Source organism: Palaemon carinicauda, chromosome 38 (assembly GCF_036898095.1).
Source record: "Palaemon carinicauda isolate YSFRI2023 chromosome 38, ASM3689809v2, whole genome shotgun sequence".
In the NCBI taxonomy this organism is placed as follows: domain Eukaryota; kingdom Metazoa; phylum Arthropoda; class Malacostraca; order Decapoda; family Palaemonidae; genus Palaemon; species Palaemon carinicauda.
Window position 1 is genome coordinate 23,690,643 of NC_090762.1, and position 23,290 is coordinate 23,713,932.

At 46.7% G+C, this 23,290-nt stretch overlaps 1 protein-coding gene across 3 annotated transcripts in view; it reads right to left on the bottom strand.

The window, feature by feature from the left end:
* LOC137630474 (fap1 adhesin-like) overlaps nucleotides 1-21,812 on the bottom strand; it is a 78,149-nt gene extending 56,337 nt beyond the window's left edge. For 2 of the 3 annotated variants that reach the window (XM_068361957.1, XM_068361956.1), the window contains exons 1-2: nucleotides 21,525-21,812; nucleotides 10,037-10,209 (exon numbers count right to left, since the gene is read on the bottom strand). In XM_068361957.1, coding sequence (XP_068218058.1) covers nucleotides 10,037-10,209; nucleotides 21,525-21,539 — 188 coding nt within the window. In that variant the 5' untranslated portion in view covers nucleotides 21,540-21,812. The remainder of the gene's footprint in view (nucleotides 1-10,036; nucleotides 10,210-21,524) is intronic. The other variant, XM_068361958.1, reaches the window with a different exon arrangement.
* Nucleotides 21,813-23,290: the final 1,478 nt, after the last annotated feature.

Genomic DNA, 23,290 nt, shown 5'->3' on the forward strand with positions numbered 1-23,290 from the left:
TCAATGCTGACCAATAGGAGAGCAGGATTTTATAGCAGCAACTAGCATCAGAGTATGGAGAGCAGGATGATAGTGGAGAATTTACAGTTTGGCGACGCGCGAATTTAAAAATTATTCTCGGTGGCAGGTCAAATCTCGTACTGTATCTCGTTTCGTATCATAAATGGTTTTTCGTAATAGAAACAAAAAATCTTTGTCTCGTTTTGTATCATGAATTTTTCGCTATACAGTATATAGAAACTTTCATATCATGAATTTTTTGTACTTTACAAAGAATCTTTCGTATCAAGAGATATCACTGTATATGAAGAATATCATATACATTTCAAGTCATTTATATTTTTCCTAAATATACAAACCCGAGTTCTTTAATATGAGTACTGCATGGTTTCGAAAAACCTAGATAAAGCTGTTTACAGTTAACAAGGTGGTTGTAGTTTAAGGTCGTGTGGTGGGGAAGTCCCACCAACCCTAAAGGCCACTAAGCTCTCACTTTGCCCTTTAGCCAAGGACTTGAGGGGTGGTGGGGGGGAGGGGAGTGGAACTTAATGGACTCAGATTTGCAGTTATGAAAAATACAAAGTACTTTAAATATCCATGATTTGTTCCTACACGAATGTAAACCGTCATCCTTTAACAGGAGACTTGTCCTTAGGAGGGTGGAAGTGTCTGTAACCAAAGAGGCTGATTTACTATCCTAGGAAGTGTCCAAGCAATTTGGTCCTGTACAGGAGCAAAAGTGATAGCTCCTGTCAACCTCGTAATACCCTGGTTATGAAGACACAGGACGTATTAGGCTAAGTCCCTACCCGGATAACATGGTCATTATAAAAATGGGCTGCATACCGATATAACATGATTCTCGTATTGTGCAGCTAGATTACCAATAGAACACAATTCTCTTATTGTACAGCTGGGTTACATATAGAATACTATTTTCATATTGTGGCCTAAAGGAGGTCAACTTCTTAGGTCTAGGAGCATTGCCCCCAAAGGGAGATATGACATGACACTTGCCAAAAAAAAAAAAAAACCAACAGGTAAAGAGGAAGACAGGATAAGCCAACTTCCAAAAAAATCCAATTGGTATATCTTGATCTAGGAGGCACCAGAAAGCAAAGGATGAACCCTCAGAATGAGAGGCAGTCTAAAGTTATGACTTGAACTGAAAACCAAAGCCTAGAGGATGAGGAAGAGATTCCCATGGACCAAATATACGAATATTTCAGGTTCACTGGCAGGAGAAGTCCTCTTCATGATGACAGATAATATGGTACAGTACTTGCTGTCTTGTTTTGAATGGAAAGAAGGTCGGACACCAGGCTTCCACCGAGTTCTCCTTAAGAGTTAACTGTAAAGCCCTGTGGAATTGTCTGGAAGGCCCATGAGTGCATCTTTCTCCCTTTTGTTCCTTCTGGATCAACTAATAAAGTGGCTCCAGAGTCGGTAAGGTCCTTGCCTTCAGGCTATTTAGGATAGTTGAGTTTTGAGTTGAGGAAATGTATCTGACTACTGTTCATCAAAGAAAAGGTCTAGTGAAGTCTTTGGGTATGTCTAAGACGCTGTGCTAAATGTAGAATTGTTTTATGTTTCTGGCCTTAACAGAACTCTCAGAGGGTGAGTGTAGAGGTGAGGGCATGCTGCTGTAGAAAAGCACGACCGAACAGGTTTCAGTAGGAACGTGTGCTCTTTCAGGAGGGAAGGCCAAAATTTAAGAGTAAACATGATTGTACGTACCAACAGTGGGGACGTACACATACAGTATGTGAATGTACCAGATCATATGGGTACACATGCGGAAGACCTTACTTATCTCTATGTTACCTGGAGAGTGCTCGAGGTCATGTGCAAAAAGGGTAGAGGTAAGCCAGCACTTGAGCTCTATGGATACATGCAAAAAGGTGGGGATATGCATGAAGACAAGTAAGGGCACGCTGCTACACAAGTTGTCGTCTTCTCTTCGTCTTCAGTGACTTTAGTTAAGGGAAGTCCTGCAGCAGCACTAAATCTTCCACAGGTAGAGAAATGGTAGTTCTCCTCCTAAAGGTCGTTAAGGCTGATAATGATGCTCCCATGGGAAAGAGGTCACAGGAACTCCATGAAGACATCATAACCAGGTGAGCATCCTTAACATTTCTGGGAAAAGGAAGGCACTGAAGGAAAGAAGGACAGTGGCCTTCTGCGTCATACTTTGCAGCAGAAACTTACTTCCTCCAATGATGCACGTCGATTCTAAGGATTCCAGCCTCATTAGGATTACAGTACATTGTCAACATTAGTCACCAGACCCCATAAACAGGGGAATAGATAGAACAAAAATGCTGTCTGACAGGAACAAAGAATGTAGAAATGGCAGAATACACACACAACTGTGATGGTAGCTAGTTATTGGGAAACTGCAAAACCTTTCCTCTTCCTTAAAATCCCTCATACAGTAAAATTTGCTAACAAATATCTAAGAGAAAATAAGAATATTTTAACAGCCAGTTGAGAGTGTCGATGGTACAATATGTCTGTACTATCTGGCAGCTGAAAAATGTTATTTTTATTAGTAAAATAAATTTTTGAATATACTTACCCGATAATCATGTAGCTGTCAACTCCGTTGCCCGACAGAATTCTACGGGAGGGATACGCCAGCTATCACAATACTAGAAGGGGGTGTACTCACCAGCGCCACCTGTGGCCAGGTACTACAGTACTTCTTGTTGACACCTCCTCAATTTTTCCTCGGTCCACTGGTTCTCTATGGGGAGGAAGGGAGGGTCAATTAAATCATGATTATCGGGTAAGTATATTCAAAAATTTATTTTACTAATAAAAATAACATTTTTCAATATTAAACTTACCCGATAATCATGTAGCTGATTCACACCCAGGGGGGTGGGTGAAAACCAGTGTACAAGATTAAAGGATAGCAAAGTATCCCGTATTTCATATAATCAGTTATCTCAAAATAACAATGAAATAATAAGTACCTGGTAAGGAAGTCGACTTGAACCGTTACTCTGCCTTTTTTTAAGTTCGTCTTCCTTACTGAGCGCAGCGTTCCTCTTAGGAGGCTGAATCAACTCTAAGGTGCTAAAGTATATAGGGCTGCAACCCCTACTAAAGGACCTCTACACAACCTCTAACCCAGGCGCTTCTCAAGAATGAACTGACCACCCGCCAAATCAAAAGGATGCGGAAGGCTTCTTAGCCTACCGTAACAACCATAAAAACAACAATAAAAGCATTCAAGAGAAAGGTTAAAAAAGGTTATGGGATTAAGGGAATGTAGTGGCTGAGCCCTCACCTACTACTGCACTCGCTGCTTCGAATGGTCCCAGGGTGTAGCAGTTCTCGTAAAGAGACTGGACATCTTTAAGATAAAATGATGCAAACACTGACTTGCTCCTCCAATAGGTTGCATCCATTATGCTCTGCAGAGAACGGTTTTTATTAAAGGCCATCGAAGTAGCTACGGCTCTCACTTCGTGGGTCCTTACCTTCAGCAAAGCAAGGTCTTCCTCCTTCAAGTGAGAATGGGCTTCTCTAATCAGAAGCCTTATATAATACGAAACCCCGTTTTTGGACATGGGCCTCGAAGGTTTCTTGATTGCACACCATAAGGCTTCTGACTGTCCTCGAATAGGTTTTGACCTATTAAGATAATATTTCAGAGCTCTGACAGGGCAAAGAACTCTTTCTAGCTCGTTACCTACCATGTTGGAGAGGCTAGGAATTTCAAACGATCTAGGCCAAGGACGTGAAGGAAGTTCATTCTTAGCTAAGAATCCGAGCTGTAAAGAACATGTTGCAGATTCGGATGTGAACCCAATGTTCTTGCTGAAGGCATGAACCTCACTGACTCTTTTAGCTGTTGCAAGGCAGACGAGAAAAAGAGTCTTGAGGGTAAGGTCCTTGAAGGAAGCTGACTGGAGAGGTTCGAACCTAGGTGACATAAGGAACCTTAAGACTACGTCTAGATTCCAGCCTGGAGTGGGTAGACGACGTTCTTTAGAAGTCTCAAAAGACTTAAGGATGTCTTGAAGGTCCTTGTTGGAAGAAAGGTCCAAACCTCTGTGGCGGAGAACTGAAGCCAACATACTCCTGTACCCTTTAATCGTAGGAGCTGAAAGGGATATCTCATTCCTAAGATGTAATAGGAAGTCAGCTATTTGGGTCACAGAGGTATTGGTAGAGGAAACTGCATTGGCTCTACACCAGCTCCGGAAGACTTCCCACTTGGATTGGTAGACTCTACGAGTGGATACCCTCCTTGCTCTGGCAATCGCACTGGCTGCCTCCTTCGAAAAGCCTCTAGCTCTAGCGAATCTTTCGACAGTCTGAAGGCAGTCAGCCGAAGAGCGTGGAGGTTTGGGTGCAACCTGTCTACGTGAGGTTGACGTAGAAGGTCCACTCTTAGAGGGAGAGTCCTGGGGACGTCGACCAGCCATTGTAGTACCTCTGTGAACCATTCTCTTGCAGGCCAAAGGGGAGCAACCAGCGTCAGCCGTGTCCCTTCGTGCGAGATGAACTTCTGAAGGACTTTGTTTATGATCTTGAACGGTGGGAATGCGTAAAGGTCGAGATGGGACCAGTTCAGCAGAAAAGCATCCACATGAACTGCTGCTGGGTCTGGAACTGGGGAACAGTACAAAGGAAGTCTCTTGGTCATGGAGGTGGCAAACAGATCTATTGTCGGCTGACCCCACAAGGTCCAAAGTCTGTTGCACACGCTCTTGTGGAGGGTCCATTCCGTGGGGATGACCTGATCCCTTCTGCTTAGGCGATCTGCTGAGACGTTCATGTTGCCCTGAATGAACCTCGTAACTAGGGTGAGGTTTAGACTTCTTGACCAAATGAGGAGGTCCCTTGCTATCTCGTATAGGCTCCTCGAATGGGTCCCTCCTTGCTTGGAGATGTAAGCCAAGGCTGTGGTGTTGTCGGAGTTCACCTCCACCACCTTGCCTAGCAAGAGGGACTTGAAGTTCAATAGGGCTAAATGAACTGCTAGTAGCTCCTTGCAGTTGATGTGGAGCGTTTCCTGTTCCTCGTTCCACGTTCCCGAGCACTCCTGTCCGTTCAAGGTCGCGCCCCAGCCCGAGTCCGATGCATCCGAGAAGAGATGAAGATTGGGGGTCTGAATCGCCAACGATAGGCCCTCCCTGAGAAGGAGATTGGTCTTCCACCACAAGAGAGTGGTCTTCATCTCTTTGGTGACTGGGATAGAGACTGCTTCGAGAGTCAAACCCTTGTCCCAATGAGCTGCTAGATGGAATTGAAGAGGGCGGAGGTGGAGTCTCCCTAGCTCGACGAACAGGGCCAACGATGAAAGGGTCCCTGTGAGACTCATCCACTGTCTCACCGAGCAACTGCTCCTCTTCAGCATGCTCAGGATGCAATCTAGGGCTTGGCTTATCCTTGGGGCCGATGGAAAAGCCCGAAAATCCTGACTCCGAATCTCCATTCCCAGGTACACAATGGATTGGGAGGGAATGAGCTGGGACTTTTCTAGATTGACTAACAGACCCAGTTCTTTGATCAAGTCCAAAGTCCAGTTGAGACTCTCCAGACAGCGACGACTCGTGGAGGCTCTCAACAGCCAGTCGTCTAAATAAAGGGAGGCTCTGATGTCCGATAAGTGGAGGAATTTTGCTATATTCCTCATCAGATGCGTAAACACCATAGGAGCTGTGCTTAGGCCAAAACACAGGGCTTGGAATTGGTAGACAACCTTTCCAAAAACGAATCTCAGGAAAGGTTGGGAGTCTGGATGAATAGGAACGTGAAAGTAAGCATCTTTCAGGTCCAACGAGACCATCCAGTCCTCCTGCCTGACCGCTGCTAGGACCGACTTCGTCGTCTCCATCGTGAACGTCTGCTTGGTGACATAAGCATTGAGCGCGCTGACGTCCAGCACCGGTCTCCAACCTCCTGTCTTCTTGGCCACCAGAAAGAGACGGTTGTAGAAGCCCGGGGATTGATGGTCCCGGACTATAACCACTGCCTTCTTCTGTAACAGGAGCGACACCTCCTGGTGCAACGCTAGCCTCTTGTCCTTTTCCTTGTAGTTGGGAGAGAGGTTGATGGGAGATGTGGTCAGAGGGGGTTTGCGGCAGAATGGTATCCTGTAACCCTCCCTCAGCCAACTGACAGACTGGGCGTCTGCACCTCTCTTTTCCCAAGCTTGCCAGAAGATCTTGAGTCTGGCTCCTACTGCTGTCTGGAGAGGAGGAGAGTCAGTTTTTGCCTTTAGAAGCCTTGGAACCTTTCCTAGACTTGCTCCTGGAAGAGTCTGGACGGGAGCTTCCTCGGCTGGGGGCTCTACCACGAAAGGGCGGAATAAACCTCGTAGCAGGAGTATCAGCCACTGGGGTGCGATAAGTCCTGGGGACTGAGGTAGCAACCTTAGTCTTACGAGCTGATGAGGCCACAAGATCATGGGTGTCCTTTTGTATCAGGGCCGCAGACAAGTCCTTAACAAGCTCTTCGGGAAACAGGAACTTAGAGAGCGGAGCGAAAAGGAGTTGAGACCTTTGACAAGGTGTGATGCTGGAGGAAAGGAAGGTACAAAGCTGCTCCCTTTTCTTAAGCACTCCTGACACAAACATTGAAGCAAGCTCGCCAGATCCATCCCTAATAGCTTTATCCATGCAGGACATTAAGAGCATGGCTGAGTCCTTGTCCGCAGGGGAGGTCTTCTTGCTAAGGGCCCCCAGGCACCAGTCTAGGAAATTGAACATCTCAAAGGCTCGAAATACACCCTTTAGGAAGTGATCTAGATCGGAGAAGGTCCAGCAAACCTTAGAGCGCCTCATTGCTGTTCTACGAGGAGAGTCTACCAAACTTGAGAAGTCAGCCTGGGCAGAGGCAGGTACTCCCAAGCCTGGTTCCTCTCCTGTGGCATACCAAACGCCCGCTTTAGAAGTGAGCTTAGTCGGAGGAAACATAAAGGAAGTCTTTCCTAGTTGCTGCTTAGACTGCAACCACTCCCATAAAATTCTTAACGCTCTCTTAGAGGACCTTGCAAAGACGAGCTTAGTATAAGTTGACTTGGCTGGCTGCATGCCCAGCGAAAACTCAGATGGCGGAGAGCGGGGGGTAGCAGAGACAAAATGGTCTGGGTATACCTCTCTGAAAAGAGCCAAGACCTTACGAAAGTCAATAGGAGGCGGAGAAGACTTGGATTCATCCACGTCTGATGAGGGATCCAGGTGTGCAGCCTCATCATCAGAAACCTCATCACCAGAGTGTAGTGAAGTGAGAGGTAAGGTATGCTGAACAGCAGAATCTGCACGAGCGGGAGCAAAAACGCTTGTGGTTTCATCCTCAAGTCTCTGTTGAGGCAACACCTGAGGCTCAGGCTGCAAAGGCTGGTCAAAAGGAGAAGCAGAAGGTAGGCGCATGGGTGGAGGAGGCTGACTCCTGGCATGAGTGTCTTGACTCAAGAGTTGCGCTTGCTGTAAGGTTGGTGGATGCGCAGTAGCAGGTTCCTGAGGAACGAGTTGAGGTTCCTGAGGTGTGAGCTGCGAGCGTTGAGGTAGTGGCTGCGCAGAACGCAGTAATTGTCTCGCGAGTTGAGGTTCCTGAGGCGCAAGGCTAAGGTGTTGAGGCTCTCGCCTTGACGAGGGTTGAGGTCGCTGCAGCGAGAGCTGAGGAGTCTGCCTCATGGATGGGAGAGGTTGTTGTACCTCAAGAGAGTGTTGCCTCACTGGTGGAACCGCAAGTGGAAGCGGAGGAAGTAAGGTATAAGCTTCCTGTTCCCATTGCTGAGGTTGCCTTAAGGAAGGCGGAGGTAGCTGCACACCGCTGGAAACTGGCAACTCAGTACGTGGTAAGGTATCCTGAGGAGCCTCAACATCGTACGCCTGGCAGACAGGACTGCGGTTAGGCGGAGCGATCGCAGGAGGAGGTGTAACCTTCTCAGCCTGACACTCACGCATCAAGACCGCAAGTTGTGACTGCATGGACTGCAGTAGAGTCAACTTGGGGTCGGCAGACACTAAGGTCTGCTGAGGCAAAGCCTTAACAGAAGAGATCTGTTGCGGCAGCACCTTACTCCTCTTAGGAGGTGTGCATTCAACTGATGACTGCGGCGAGTCAGAGCTGATCCAATGACTGCAGCCAGGTTGTAGAGCTCTTGAGGTCTGGACTCTGCGTTTGAGAGGTCTTGAGACCTGAGTCCAACGTTTCCTCCCTGACAATTCTTCAGCAGACGAGTAAAAGACGGGCTCAATCGTCTGCGGGTGGGAGTGACGGTCTCTGGAAGACACGCCCGCAACCACCGAGGATACTTCTGTGCGCCGATCAAGGCCTGCCGAACCCTTTTGCCCTTCGACATTGCTTCTCCCCTGGGCTTGGGAGCTTGCAAGAGGTCCCGGACTGGGAGGACGACTGGCACGCACAGAAGTACCCTCACGCACCACACTGACACTGACACTAGCACTTGGCACTGCACTGACACTAGCACTCGTCACAGCACTGGCACTATTACCACCCACTGCACTCTTGACCTTAAGTTCCTTGACTTCGGCCATAAGAGACTTATGATCACTAACCACCGACTCCACTTTGTCACCTAAAGCCTGAATGGCACGCAAAACAACAGACATATCAGGTTGAGGGCAAATAGTAGGTTCGGGGGTAGCCACTACAGAGGGAGGAAAAGGTAGGGGATCATGAGGTGAGGAAAAAAGTGAAGAGCGAGAAGAACTCCTCCTAACTCTCTCTCTCTCTAACTTGGTTGAATACTTAAGAAATCGGACAAAATCAAGTTCCGAAAGTCCGGCGCATTCCTCACATCGATCTTCCAACTGACAGGGTCTTTCCCTACAGTCAGAACAAGCGGTGAGGATCTACCGAGGCCTTCGGAATACGCCTATTACAAGACCTACATCGTCTATGGGGTGGGGCTTGTGAAATGTCAGACATCTTGAATCAAAGAGTTAGCCAAGTGGGGATTCCAAATCAAGCAAAAAGATCGTTAACCATTAATCAGAACTAAATAATAGCTATCTAAGCTAATATAGAAGTTTTCCAGTAAAGCGACAGCCGAAATCTGAGAGAAATACTTCACCAAAAGCTGTGAAAATACTCCAAGATCATAAGCGTATCCCAGAACGTCTTGCCGGAAGCACGACAGAGGAAAAATTGAGGAGGTGTCAACAAGAAGTACTGTAGTACCTGGCCACAGGTGGCGCTGGTGAGTACACCCCCTTCTAGTATTGTGATAGCTGGCGTATCCCTCCCGTAGAATTCTGTCGGGCAACGGAGTTGACAGCTACATGATTATCGGGTAAGTTTAATATTGAAAAAAGTGCGAGCACAGTGGCCTATTGTGTGCGTATGGGGGGGGGGGGTTTCCCTGCAACCCAGCAATAACTACTGCCACCTCAGAGTTTTAACAGCCATATCCAGCTTCGCTCTAAGTATGTAGGTTTATATTTCTATAGGAACAATTTACATTTATTTAATACATCCTCCTGATGAAAGAAGTCTCTCATGAGTTCCCAATACTAATTGCAATAGTGATACTCCAGCTGTTCAGTATTTCCTATAAATGGGTCAATAATTTTTTATAACTAGCCACACATGTGAATCATCTTTATTATAAACTATTGTACTATTCCAACAACTGAGACCTATCCTTATAGTACTATAATACAGATGGCTCAAAATTTTCAGACAACAAATGATATACTGCAAACAGGAATAAGTGAATACATATGTGATCCCAGGAATTTTTTTTAGCCACCACCTTTTCTAGCTGTGTAATTAAATTTATTCACACAGCAGATTGGTTCAGGGAAAATAAAAAAAATTTCCAATTTGCTTTTGCAGTATAAGATTAAAAAGCAGATGTTGAATGCAACTCCTTTATTTCCATGTCTTAATTCAATGAACCCCATCCTTCAAGAAAATTAATCTCTTCTTTAATTGATTACATGGAAGATTGAGACCTTATGAAAAAGAAAGTTAGCACATTTATTTCATCCTGTGATAATAATACATAGTTTGAATTGCAATAAGTAAAACAACGGTTTATACTTACTCTAATACTTCCTCAGGTTCTTCATATATTGGAAGCTCCGAAGGCCGGATCATACGAGATGTCCCTGACATGGTTTTTGCAGAGTCTTTACTACCAGTGTCTGCAAAAACGGATGGACCAAATATCGGCACAGCAACTGCTGTGGCTACTGGGACACCCCATTTCCCCATTAGCTGCAAAAGAAATTTTTCCATATAAGAGAAAGCAGATACTGTAATTTCATTTTTCAAATCACTTGTTTTCCCCATCGCATCATACGGCTCAGAATGTTGGGTTTTAAAAGCTACAGATCGGAAAAGATTAGAAAGTTTTGAACTATGGTGTTACAGAAGATTCCTTAGGATAAGCTGGATTGAGAAAAAGACTAACGTGGAAGTTCTACAAAAGATCAATATCGAAAAAAGATTACTTGACATTTTGGATGAAAGAAAAATGACAAATTCGAAGATAATTTGTATTTTTCCTAACCATACAAACCTTAGCTATTTACAAAGGGTTATTACTTTTAGCGTAGCTGAAATGGCGAGCCATTAGAATTTAACGAGGGTGTATTACCCCCGCGCTAGTTAGCGGGGGGGTAGGGGAGTGGTAGCTAGCTACCCCTCCTCCCCCTCACACACAGGTGAATACTCACTTTCACTTAGAGGTAGGACTTGTCTTGGGGGACAGGGCTGGCGGGCAAATATGTGTAAATAGCTAAGGTTTGTATGGTTAGGAAAAATACAAATTATCTTCGAATTTGTCATTTGTTCCGTAACCGAAATACAAACCACGCTATTTACAAAGGGTGACTTATCCCTTAGGAAGGGTGGAAAGTCCCCAGCCATACTGGCTTTGGCTTTACCCGGGGACTCAGAATCCGAGTGAGTCGCACTCGAGAAAAGGAGTCCCTGCACCTCACAAGTTCCTTGCACCGCAAGGAACCATGTGGCCTACGTAAGCTTGTGTGTGAAGGAAGAAGTGTGACCCGTCCTAGGCAGTTGACCTGGAGTTCCAGAAGGAACTCTGGGTTAGGACGTTCCCAATACCACCTCGTCAGGGTATGGGGGACGCGACAGTATTGACTCAATACTCGGAACACAAGGAAGCATGGTTTACCTGCAGAGGTTCGAGGTCAGCTATGCAGAGACCAGGATGCTGCTTCCCCGTAGAGGGGATGATGAAGAAAGAAGTAAGGGCCAGACATACTTCTTTCGTTCATGCAGACTAAAACCTGATAACAATGCCCTCAACCTTCTGCTACCTGTCCAAAAAGGAGCCTGAGGTTAGACCAGCTGTTGTGTAGCCACCACAGAGCGATAGAAAACGTATCGAGACTCCTGTGGGTCACGCCCTGCAGGAAGCGGGCTGCGAAGGTCATCAGACGCTTCCAGACTCCAGCTTGTAGCACCTGCGTCACAGAGTAGTATTACTCGAAGGCGAGGGACGTTGCGATGTATCCAACATCGTGCTGTAGGGCGACGTGACGGGGGAGGGTCTGAAGACAGGTCGAGATGAATGTCCTTGAGTCCGGGCTGAAGAGGTATACTGGTGACTCTCCCCCCATGTCCTCCTTGTGTTCCCAAATCGGCTGCAACTGAGGCCAAACTGCAGCTGTTCCCAGCGCTAACCTCTCGATTCCTGTACTGGCAAGAAAGAGAAGGTCTTGGGACATCAGACACAGAATGGAGACTCAAAATCTTGAATGAATCGGACCGAAGGGTCGGGACCCTCAGATTCTGAGTCTAGCCAACAACTCAGGAGCGAGCCTGAATGTTGCCTTCTCCTCTTCCTTAGAAAGGGGGGGAGTAGTAAGAGACCAAGAAGATTGCTTACACACTGGCCGTGGCCAGAGTGAGCAGAAGACCCAAGGCGGAATACAATCCGAGGCCTGTCGTAAAAGGGTCTTGAGAAGATCTCTTAAAGGACTAAAAGTCCGAGCCATGCTCCAAGTCGGAGGTCTTCCTCCGACTAGGGCAGGGACGATCGTAGCTTCGCATGAGCGAGGATAGATCCAGCGGGCAGGAAAAAGTTATTCCTTTAAGCCTGAAGGTCAGGGAAAGGCTGAGCGACAGGCTTCATTGCCAAGAGCGGAAAGGAGTTTCCTCCCGCCGAAAGGCAATAAGACCGTTATTGCTGGAGAAGAGGCCTCACGGGAAGAGGTATATCTCCCACGGCACCAACCACCTTAGACTCTTCACTTTGCCTGGGAGACCCCTGTGGATGACTATCGCAGATGACGCGACCTCCGTACCGCGACTGTAGCGGGTTGTCTCTTCTAGAGGAGGAAGCGTAGTGTCTCCAGGCATGAAGCCGAAGCGACGCCCCGGTTCGGGAGAGATGTCGCAGTGTGGTTGCTTGAGTAGTCTGCGCCGTGGGAGAAGCTCTCCCGGGAGTTCCGTCAGGGGAAGCAGAGGGTCCAGAAACCGTTCTGCGCATAGTCCCAGTGGAGCTCTCCCATTGAAAGGTTGACAGACAACCTGGTTTTGTTGAGACCCATTGTCCGCAGACAAAAAGGAGGGAAGACGCAGGCGTCGAAGTTGTCCCACCATCACCGGAATGCATCTTGCCAGAGTCTCGGGGTCTGAGACTGGGGGGAAAACTAGCGGAAGCTTGAGGTTCCAAGCTGTCGCGATCAGGTCCCCCAGACCAGCACTTGCTGGTTACCCAAGGTCAAAGACCCTTAGGTACACTCTCTCTATGAGGCTCTGCTCGGATAGTCTGAGAGAAACATTCCCCTGCCTGGAATGAGAGAGCCGATGGTGGAATTGAGAGAATCTCAATCATCCCGGTATCTCTACTGCAAGATGTGAAGGTGTGAAAATGCGTCCCCTGCTGGTTAGCATGAAGTCGACACGCAACGGGGCGACTTGGCAGGAGCGGTAGGATCTGAAGAGGGGCCAGACTAAGGCCCTTAAGCCTGCCTGAATGATGGAGAGGTATCCTTCAGGTCTTGACCATAGGCCTGGACCGGAACATGCCCCCCCCCCCCTTTCCTTTGACGAGTCCGAGAACCGCATCAAGAATGTGGGGAAAGGACGAGAATATCCACTACCATCAAGAGGCTCCATAGGTCAACACCCATTGCAGGTTTAATAGTTCCGCTGGTCCCATAGGGCCAGGGAGTCCGGTTAAACATTGCCTGAAGCCACCGGAACTTGGATCGCCCCACATGGAACTTATCCTGAGGCGACCGTTCGGACTATAAACGGGTCAATGAGGAAAGAAGAACTAGGAAACGTTCCAAGGTAGGGCTGAAAACTCTGCTTGACTGAGAACAGGTACTGCGACTCTCCTCAGTCTTGCCACAGTCAACCGAAAGGAAGGCTCGGAGGATGTGGTAACAGAATCTGGCGTCCCCAGGTGGTCACCCATCCAAGTACCGATGTTGCTTAACCTCGCTGGACGGACGAGAAGCGGGGTTTCCAACGTGGTAAGGCGGTTGACTCAATATCATGGCCAGATACTCCAGATGTTGAGGCAGAGGAAGAGAAGGCTCCAAGCAAAATACCATGAGCCCACACTCATGGTCAGCATTCGGAAGCTTTTCCCGGCGCTGAAGAAGGTCGAAACCCGAGCCTACCGGAGTTGACCAGCCCTCCAAACAGCAGAGGAGGCGAAAGTCTGCACCTGAGCGGCCAAAAGGAAGGCAGGGAGAGTTCTCTGGGGAAACACACCTGCTATGCCACGGCGGGATAGCCACACTGCATCATAAGCAGGAATACTTGCAGTTTAGGCTGAATTCGACGAGCACCCTGGAAGATGGATGGAATGGAAACTGAAAGTACCCGTCCTTCCGATCCAGGGTTAAAGGAGTCCTGTCGCCTCGTTACCAGTCTGATCGATTCTGCTGGTCTACGCTGGCCGAAGTTTGTTCGACAAACTTGATCAGGGCTGAGAGGTCGACTATGGACATCCCCTCTCAGATCCTTCCTTACAAGAAAGGATCGACTGAGGGGGCCGGGGGTGAAGCCGTCGATGATCCTAAGGAAGACCTTCGCCTAAGGTATGGATCATTCTGCCCAACCGGGCAACTCTGCTGATGCTATGGCATAGAGGTTCAGAGACACTGAATTCGCTGACAGAGACGGCAGGCGCGATATCCTTGGCTACTCACAGAGATTGTGCGGGAATGGGCATCGGGAAGCTGTCATTCGGATGAGTAACCTTAAGCATCCTCCCAGCGAAAAAACCTGCAATCCTAGAGTTCGTGAACTCCTTTTAGGACTATGCCCTCCCCCGGGGAAGTCTCCCGTGCCATCTGTTCCTGACAGGAGGAAACTGCAATTGGACACCTTGTCCCAGTTGTCGTAGCCGATAACTTAGGCCGACGTGGTTGAAAGAAAAGGGAGCTGGAGCCCTGCAGAGTCTGGAAGAAAGCGCCTTGGAGGAGTGAAACCGGAAGTCGATTTACTCCGCACAGCAGATGTTTAAGTCTCTGTCCTTGGGCAAAGACAAAACTCTTCTCAAGGATGGAAGGGTGTCTGAGGTCGTTGACCTCCACAGATGAGACACCCGAAGGAAGCCTTCAGTCAGTGCGTCCAGATGGTACAACATCGAGCTTGTCCGCAAGTAGATACTTAACGACGAAAGGCCAAGGTGCCTGAGCTCGAGAGGAGGAAAGTACCCTTGATCTTCCTGTAGCTTCCTTGAACCAAACCTCGGGCCGTAACCGAGGAGGGAAAGAACCTGGTAAGCTCCCAGAGGAAGAGGTAAGCAGTCACCCCTTGTCCGATGGAGAAATCTTCAACGGAAAGCCCCCCCGCCAAAAATCCTTCCAGGGCGGGAGAAGGAGAGAGTACTCGTGCAGGAGTGGGGACCCTCGAGACCGACCTCTTGGGAACCAACTTCGCCCTGGGGGAAGTCACCACGAAGTCCACTCCTCTCTTTCTCTTCAGCGTAGGTGAGACAGCCGCTGGTTTGTTACCCTGGCCGGTGAGTGCTGGTTTCATAACCCTCATAAACGCCCGTGCCAGCGGATCAAACCATGTCTGCTGCTCCAAGGACACAGAGTCCGAAATCCTCGCTAAGGTGAAAGGGATCGGGCGATCCTTTGGAGAGGACACGACGGTTCCTGCCTGAAAAGAAGGTGGGAAGAATGCTGTACTGACCTGTCTTCGTCCTGCACTACCAACCTGTGCTTGAATGGAGGTGATCCCGAGTGCCGCCTAGGAGCAGGCGTCCCTGCTGCTACCACCGGCTGTGGAATTCGCCGCGAACTATGGTCGCGCGAGGGCGAACGGTCGCGCAAAGGCGAATGGTCGCGCGGGCGCACAGGCGAGTGGTCGCGCGGGCGCGCAGGCGAGCGGTCGCGCGGGCGCGCAGGCGAGCGGTCACGCGGGCGCGCAGGCGAGCGATCGCGCGGGCGCGCAGGCGAGCGATCGCGCGGGCGCGCAGGCGAGCGATCGCGCGGGCGAGCGATCGCGCGGGCGCGCGATCGCGCGGGCGAATGGGCGTGACGGCGAGGGATCGTGCTGCCGCGTAGGTGAAGAAGATCGCTGGCGGTAAGCGATGGCGAGCAGCATGTGTAGGTGAATGATCGCGTGATAGGGTGCGATGGTGATCAGCATCCGCAAGAGGGCGAGCGTTCAGGGTTGTGCGATGAGGAGCAGCATGCGTAAGCGGGCAATCGTGCAGGGTTGTGCGATGGCGAGCAGCATGTGTAGGTGAATGATCGCGTGAAAGGGTGCGATGGTGATCAGCAACTGCAGGAGGGCGATCGTTCAGGGTGGTGCGATGAGGAGCAGCATGCGTAAGCGGGCAATCGTTCAGGGTTGTGCGATGGCAAGCAGCATGCGCAGGTGAATGATCGCGTGAAAGGGTGCGATGGTGATCAGCATCCGCAAGAGGGCGATCGTTCAGGGTTGTGCGATGAGGAGCAGCATGCGTAAGCGGGCAATCGTTCAGGGTTGTGCGATGGCGAGCAGCATGCGCAGGTGAATGATCGCGTGAAAGGGTGCGATGGTGATCAGCATCTGCAGGAGGGCGATCGTTCAGGGTGGTGCGATGAGGAGCAGCATGCGTAAGCGGGCAATCGTTCAGGGTTGTGCGATGGCGCGCAGTTGAGGGTCGCGCGATGGCGATCAGCATCCGCAGTTGAGGGTCACGCGATGGCGATCAGCATCCGCAGTTGAGGGTCGCGCGATGGCGATCAGCATCTGCAGTTGAGGGTCGCGCGATGGCGATCAGCATCCGCAGTTGAGGGTCGCGCGATGGCGATCAGCATCCGCAGTTGAGGGTCGCGCGATGGCGATCAGCATCCGCAGTTGAGGGTCGCGCGATGGCGATCAGCATCTGCAGTTGAGGGTCGCGCGATGGCGATCAGCATCCGCAGTTGAGCTAGTAGCTGGCGAACCATGTTCCTTCAGAAGTGTTGGAGAACGTTGGCGTGCCAGCTGTAACACACGTGGGCGATCCGGAGATCGCTGGCGAGCTGATGATCGCTGACGAGCTGACGATCGCTGGCGAGCTGATGATCGCTGACGAGCTGATGATCGCTGACGAGCTGATGATCGCTGACGAGCAGAAGGCTACGCGTGGAAGCCTGCGTAAAGAAGAGTCCTTGACCCCGACCTGAACCGAAGTTCTAGATCGCGAGGGCGAACGTGGGCGCACAGGGCACGTAACAGGAACCGCAGGGAAGATCATCTTGAAAGCGCTGACGAACAGGAGAGCGCTGACGAACAGAAGGGCGCGCAGGGAAACCCTGACACGCAAGGGAAGAACCCCCGTGGGGGCAACCCTTTGCCCCGAAGGGATCGTTGTCCGCCGGGAGACTGATGTCCGTCGGAAGACCGCTGTCCGTCGGGAAGACCGTTGTCCGTCGGGAAGACCGTTGCCCGTCGGAAGACGAGATTAGACTGCTGTCCATCTGCACCAAGACGGAAGATCGAGAAAAAGAAGTTGTAGGCTGCAAACGGAGATTCAAAAAGGCGCCTCAAGCACCCTTATAGGGAGATGAGAGGCCCTTACGACGAGGCGGACGGAGGGCCTTACGGCGAGGGAGGCCAACAGCAACAGCAACAGAAGAAACCTCCGAAGAGGAGTCTCTATGAGTGTACTCTCTCGCGAACGAAAGAGAAACACTTCGTGGAAGAGACTGGTCAGCCAGTGACCTAAAAGGGGCAATCCTCCGAAGAGGAGCTCCTGCAGTTGCCCAGCCCCTTGAGCGAAACTGCAGGTGCGACCGCTCAGCACCAAGAGCATAGTCGCACGAAAAAAAAGGCAAGAGAAGAACCCCCCATAAGAGGAAAAGCTCAAGCCTGGACAGGAAAAAAAACTTCCCTCGGAAGGAAAGTTATCCGCCCAAGGAGGCAAGCCTCCTGACTGTTCTAAAATGAACTGGAGAGCTGTCCGTCGACACGGGAGTACTACCAGTAGAAGGAGACACGCCCCTGACGACAATACAAGGGGGGAGGCAGCAACAGCCGAATCCCCAGGACTCAACCAGACAGCTCACACCGTTGCTATATTACAGAAACGAACTAGATCGGTAACTGTAAAAAAAATAAAACAAATAATATTAGTACACATTCATTCCCCCGGGAAGGCTCCGAAGAGGAATCCCGAGGAAAAGGAACAAGAATTACACAACAGGCACGTGCCCTCACAACCACTTACACTCGCGGAAGGAGAGCTGTAACCAAAACAGAATTATAACAATTATAATTATGTAACTATGTAATTATGTAATTTAAAAATGAATGAACACTAAAGAGAAAAAAAAAAAAAAAAAAAAAACGAAAACCCCGAAAGGAATCGTTCTACAAGCTGAAAAATTAACAACTACAATTAGATTCATAAACTAATTGAGACAAAATGTACGGCGTAGCAACCCCACCCACACGGGAAGGAAGCTACAAGGGCGTAGTAAAACATAGTAAAAGGGTGAACGACCTCAAGAGAGAGAGAGAGAGAAAGACCGAAGTCAAACTCGATCGCAACCCATAAAATTAGGCCGTGGTGGTCTAACTGCCGAGGCCTCCACGTAGATATCGTACACTACACACACACATCTGAAAAGGAAACTTACTTATTTCTATACTCAAATATATATACAAACATGAAAACATGTTTACATATATATTGAGTAAAAGAAAAGTAAGCGTATAAGTAAAGACAAAACAGACAATGGCTGCCAAGCGAGGACCAAGACAGAGAGACGTCTGTCACAGTCCGAGCCAAAAGTGAAAGTGGGTATTCACCTGTGTGTGAGGGGGAGGAGGGGTAGCTAGCTACCACTCCCCTACCCCCCCGCTAACTAGCGCGGGGGTAATACACCCTCGTTAAATTCTAATGGCTCGCCATTTCAGCTACGCTAAAAGTAATAACCCTTTGTAAATAGCGTGGTTTGTATTTCGGTTACGGAACAACTAACTTTTATTGGACACCAGGTTCGGAAACACAATACTGTACTCTGGAAAGAACGCTACTAATTGGATCAGTCTATGGTACAAGAACGAGAGGAAGGCCTAAAACTAGATTGAGTGACAATATCAAGGAGATGTGCGGGCTAACGATGGTGGAGTTGGAAAGGAAGGCTCAAGACCGGAATGAATGGAAAAGTTTTGTGCAGAGGGCCACGGCCGTTCGACATCAAACACCCCGTACTTGATGATGAAAATTAAAAACCTTAAAGGAACTCAACTACAATAATATTACTCTAAAATCTTCCATCACAAATATTGTATTCCAAAATGATTAACCTAACTTAATATCTTAATTTTTCCTGGATGTAAACCTCTGGATTTTTTCTTTTTAATGCAGTACAATATCCTTTAAGGTTTTACTTCAAGTATGTGGCTGAGGGTTACCACCAAATCACCTGCTTGTCTACCTCACTCCCCTTTAGATTACGAGGATGAATTCAAGGTTAGTTAGAGATGGGATTGTGATAGCAGGGTTCAAGATTTTACTTATAGGAAAAAAAGCAACTTTCAAAACTTGAGCTACTTGAACATAAAAGACCAAGCATATCATCTACACATACAAAATAAAATAAAAGGGATATGTTCTAAACTTGAAGGGAATTTCAGACCTATAACCTCTAAAGATGGGTGGTTGTTCCTTTATTTCCCTTTCTTTCTTAACTCCTGTAGATGTCACGTAGAATCTTACAAATCCTTTAAAAATTCTTGATGTTAGCATTAAAGATTGACTTCAACTCAAGTCTGAGGTAGGGTAGAGGGAGAATTCTGATCAAATTATCTTCCATGCTCTGTTTAAATATCAACATGGAATTTTTGATTCCCGTTCACTTAATTTGTATGGATTTTCAGTCTTCTTTTCAGGGACAGCCATTTCTGTTTCTGGTCTTGTTGTATTACGTATATAGTTTATAATTATCTGCTATAAGAGGCAATAGCCAATTTGAGGACCAATTTTCTCCCAGAGTTGACAATTTGTGAGTCCATCCTCCGTCTTGTAGGAGAAAAGTTAATCTCACCCCGAGATCGAGTACAACAGGTATCTCTCTTTGAACTAGAATAGAATTACTTTTGAGGAAAGGGAGCCTTTTCACCTCTGACTCATTCCAGAGGAAAGGTGATACCTTGGCCGAGTGTGAAAAGTATATATATCTTGGAATGTAGAGGGGTAAATAGGAAAAAAATATTAGTTATATCAATTAATCATGGTACTTATATATATATATGTTTTGTAACTAGTTGATGAGATAAATGTACTGCACACCAAAGTAGAGCATTACTGTACTGCTCTTCTGGAAGCACCACTTTAGAAATTGCTTCATCAAGTGGTGCAATATCTTTGTCATTGTCCAGCAAAGTAATTTCTGCAGTCATTTTGCTGAAGTACATAATGACCATGTCTTTTTTTACGCGAGGAACACAGTGATCGACAATTGCTGACTTTCTTATGCAACAGGATTTGCTCTGTCAATAGCATTTCTGAAGTGCAATGCATGAATCATCTGTGTCCAAATTTTTAGCTATTGTCTGAAGTTCTTTGGATATTTTTGCTAGAGTTAGAGGCATTCTAGAGTTAAGCACATCTTTTCTTCTTCCTCTGTACCTTCATACTCTTCCTTTTTATCCACACTTGTGGACTTCATCATCTCCCTCAGATCTTCATCCATTATTGGATCTAAGTGGGCCTCAATTAGGTTAATTACGTTGTCGGTAGTCTTTTCTTTGAAGACATTTCCTCCGGGCAATTTCTCCAGCTTCAATGCCTTATCTACTAGGTAAATAGTTACCTTGTTACCACCAGTATAATCTCACTTTCCTTTTTAACCCAACCTTGGACGTTGTGTGCTTACTCACTGGGCATCATTACCTAGCCTGACAAAGGAACTATGAACATACGAATCATCATACATCGTAATATCTTTGACAAGAAATGGCGTAAAGTAATACTGTGGATTGATCGGGTTAATTTTTTCTTACTAGCATCCTAATGGAAAGGTAAACATAGGTATATCTTTAGACACATGAAATAAGATATATTTCAATTTGTGAAGAGTACACTAGTTAGTTTGAGGAAGTTGGGGGATGCAAGGGTAAAATGCCCAATAACGGGGGTGTATGTACGATAGCGGCCACCTGTATGTATTATTATGGCTAACATAGAATAGAGCAGTGTAAGGGGGGTCGCAGGGGGCGTTACTTCCCCCATTAGGTAAGTAGGTGAGGACACGGGTTGTAGGTTAGGCTAGGGGGGAAAGTTTAGGTTAGTTGATGTCTATTTTTAATGAACGCATGAGGAACTGGCCGCTGATATACAAAGGCTCCAAACAAGGGCAGGCTATGTTACATTAAGGAGTAACATGAGAAATTAACATGTACTATTACCAACACACTGCTGCAGTCTAATATTTTAAAAAATATAAAGTTCTCAAATCATGTTTGAAACTGAAGTATCATAACATCTTTAACCTAATATAGCCTATAGAAAACTATCTAGACTGCTTCACCATTTCCCAGTGGGGGTATATGTAAGATAGCGGCCACCTGTATATATGATGACGGCTAAGAATAAGGCAGCTTAATCGAGGTCGCAGGGGGGCGTTAGCCCCGTTAGGTAAGTAGGTAAAGGCATGGCTTATTGATTAGGTTGGAGAGAGGAAGTTTGGGTTAGTTGGTGCACATTATTTATGTAAGCGGGAGAACCTGGCCGCTGATATACAAAGGCTCCACGGTAGCCTTGGACTGTTTTGTATACGTTTGACATAATGGTAGGTACTCTTCAATACATATTTATGACTATAGCATTACTTAATGTACTTTCTTTATAATACTGAGACTCTGACTGTTATTTTCACCGTATCATGATCAGCTGACTTGTCTCCCTTCAGAAGCCTTAGGCCGTAAATGTAAATAGAGAGAGGATATTGTACGTGTTGGAACAGCCGGCAGAATATGACAATAAGCCTTGATGTAGATTAATTGTCGTTTTAAAGGTACTTTTCAATAACACAGTGTAAGTAAGCATTACAATTAGTATTCACAATCACATCCTTATCAGTTAAAATACAATCTAAAAGGGGGCTTACCCTTAACGAAGACATCCCGTGGGTCGTCCTGTTTCTACACCCGACGGATAAGCTTAGTCCCAACTTGATTTAGCAAGAAGAGCAACACCCTCATATGCTTATGTATATTCCCCGCTTCAATACACTCCCAGAACAGTAATATGCAAGCAGTTCCTCGTAGGATATGAAGGAAATGTCCTTTTGATATTCATTGCCGTGAAATTAGCAGTCGAAAAATTGGTTATTGGTTCAAGGACACAACTCGCTTTCGAAGGCTAACAGGGTCAGTCTGATAGTTGTAGCTATGGTCCTTTTAGGAGGAGTTCAGCTTTGCTTGGCAACATTGGAGTTGGTTACATAACATTACTTGTGTTTGCCAACACTATATAAAGACAGAAAATTAAGTCAGCATACCGATTTGGTACATGACCTCCTTCCTAATATTTATATGGATTATATAATCGTCGTTATTTGTGAATGAGTTGAATAAAGCCATTTGTCTTTTAGGCCACGAATGACCTGAAACACGAAGTAATGTGTGTGTGTGTGTGTGTATATATATATATATATATATATATATATATATATATATATATATATATATATATATATATATATATATATATATATATATATATATATATACATGTGTGTATGTATATATAATTTTCCCTGGCAGAGGGTGGTCCCAGAAAACAAGAAGAATGATCAATGTCACTTTCATCCTTTAATGCTGAATCACGGGACAATAGATCGTCAGCAATGCATCTAATTCTTCCATATTCATTTTATCTGTGCTCTTGGCTATTTCGGATATCAAGGTCATTCTTTCCCAAGGCCTACTTCTCTTTACATTTCTAAAATAATTAGTCTATAAATAGTATTGTTTATCCAATCTTTCATCTTTCTTGCATTTTTTTTTGTTACTTTTCTTTTTTATTCTCAGCCAGTATTCTATCATTAGCAAAAATCAATAATTTTACATTTAATTCTCAACTTATTATTATAATAATAATTATTATCATTATTATTTGCTAAGCAACAACCTTAATTGGAAAAGCAGGATATTAAAGCCCGTGGGCTCCAACAGGGAAAATAGCCCAGTGAGGAAAGGAAACAAGGAAAAATAAAATATTTTAAGAACAGTAACATTAAAATAAACATTTCCTACACAAACTATAAAAACTTTAACAAGTGGAAGAGAAATAAGATAGAATAGTATCCCCGAGTGTACCATCAAGCAAAGGAACTCTAACCTAAGACAGTGGAAGCCCATGGTACAGGGGCTATAGCACTACCCAAGATTAGAGAACAATGCTTTGCTTTTGGAGTGTCCTTCTCCTAAAGGAGCTGCTTACCATAGCTAAAGAGTCTCTGCTACCCTTACCAAGAGGAAAATGGACACTGAACAATTACAGTGGAGTAGTTAACCCCTTGGGTGAATATGAATTGTTTGGTAATCTTGGTGTTGTCAGGTGTATGCGGACAGAGGAGGATATGTAAAGAATAGGCCAGACTATTTAGTGTGTGTGTGTGTAGGCAAAGGAAAAACCCGTAACCACATATAAGAATCCAATGTAGCACTGTCTGGCCAGTCAAAGGACCCCATAACTCTCTAGCGGTAGTATCCCATACCTTTACAGAATTAATGAAGGCATTTCTATGATTGACATACATCCATCATTAAAGTTATTGAATTAGCAATTACAACATATCACACCTCACTGGTCTCATAAACACTACTACACCAAAATCAGTCAGTCACGTCTACATATTCAAGCAAAATT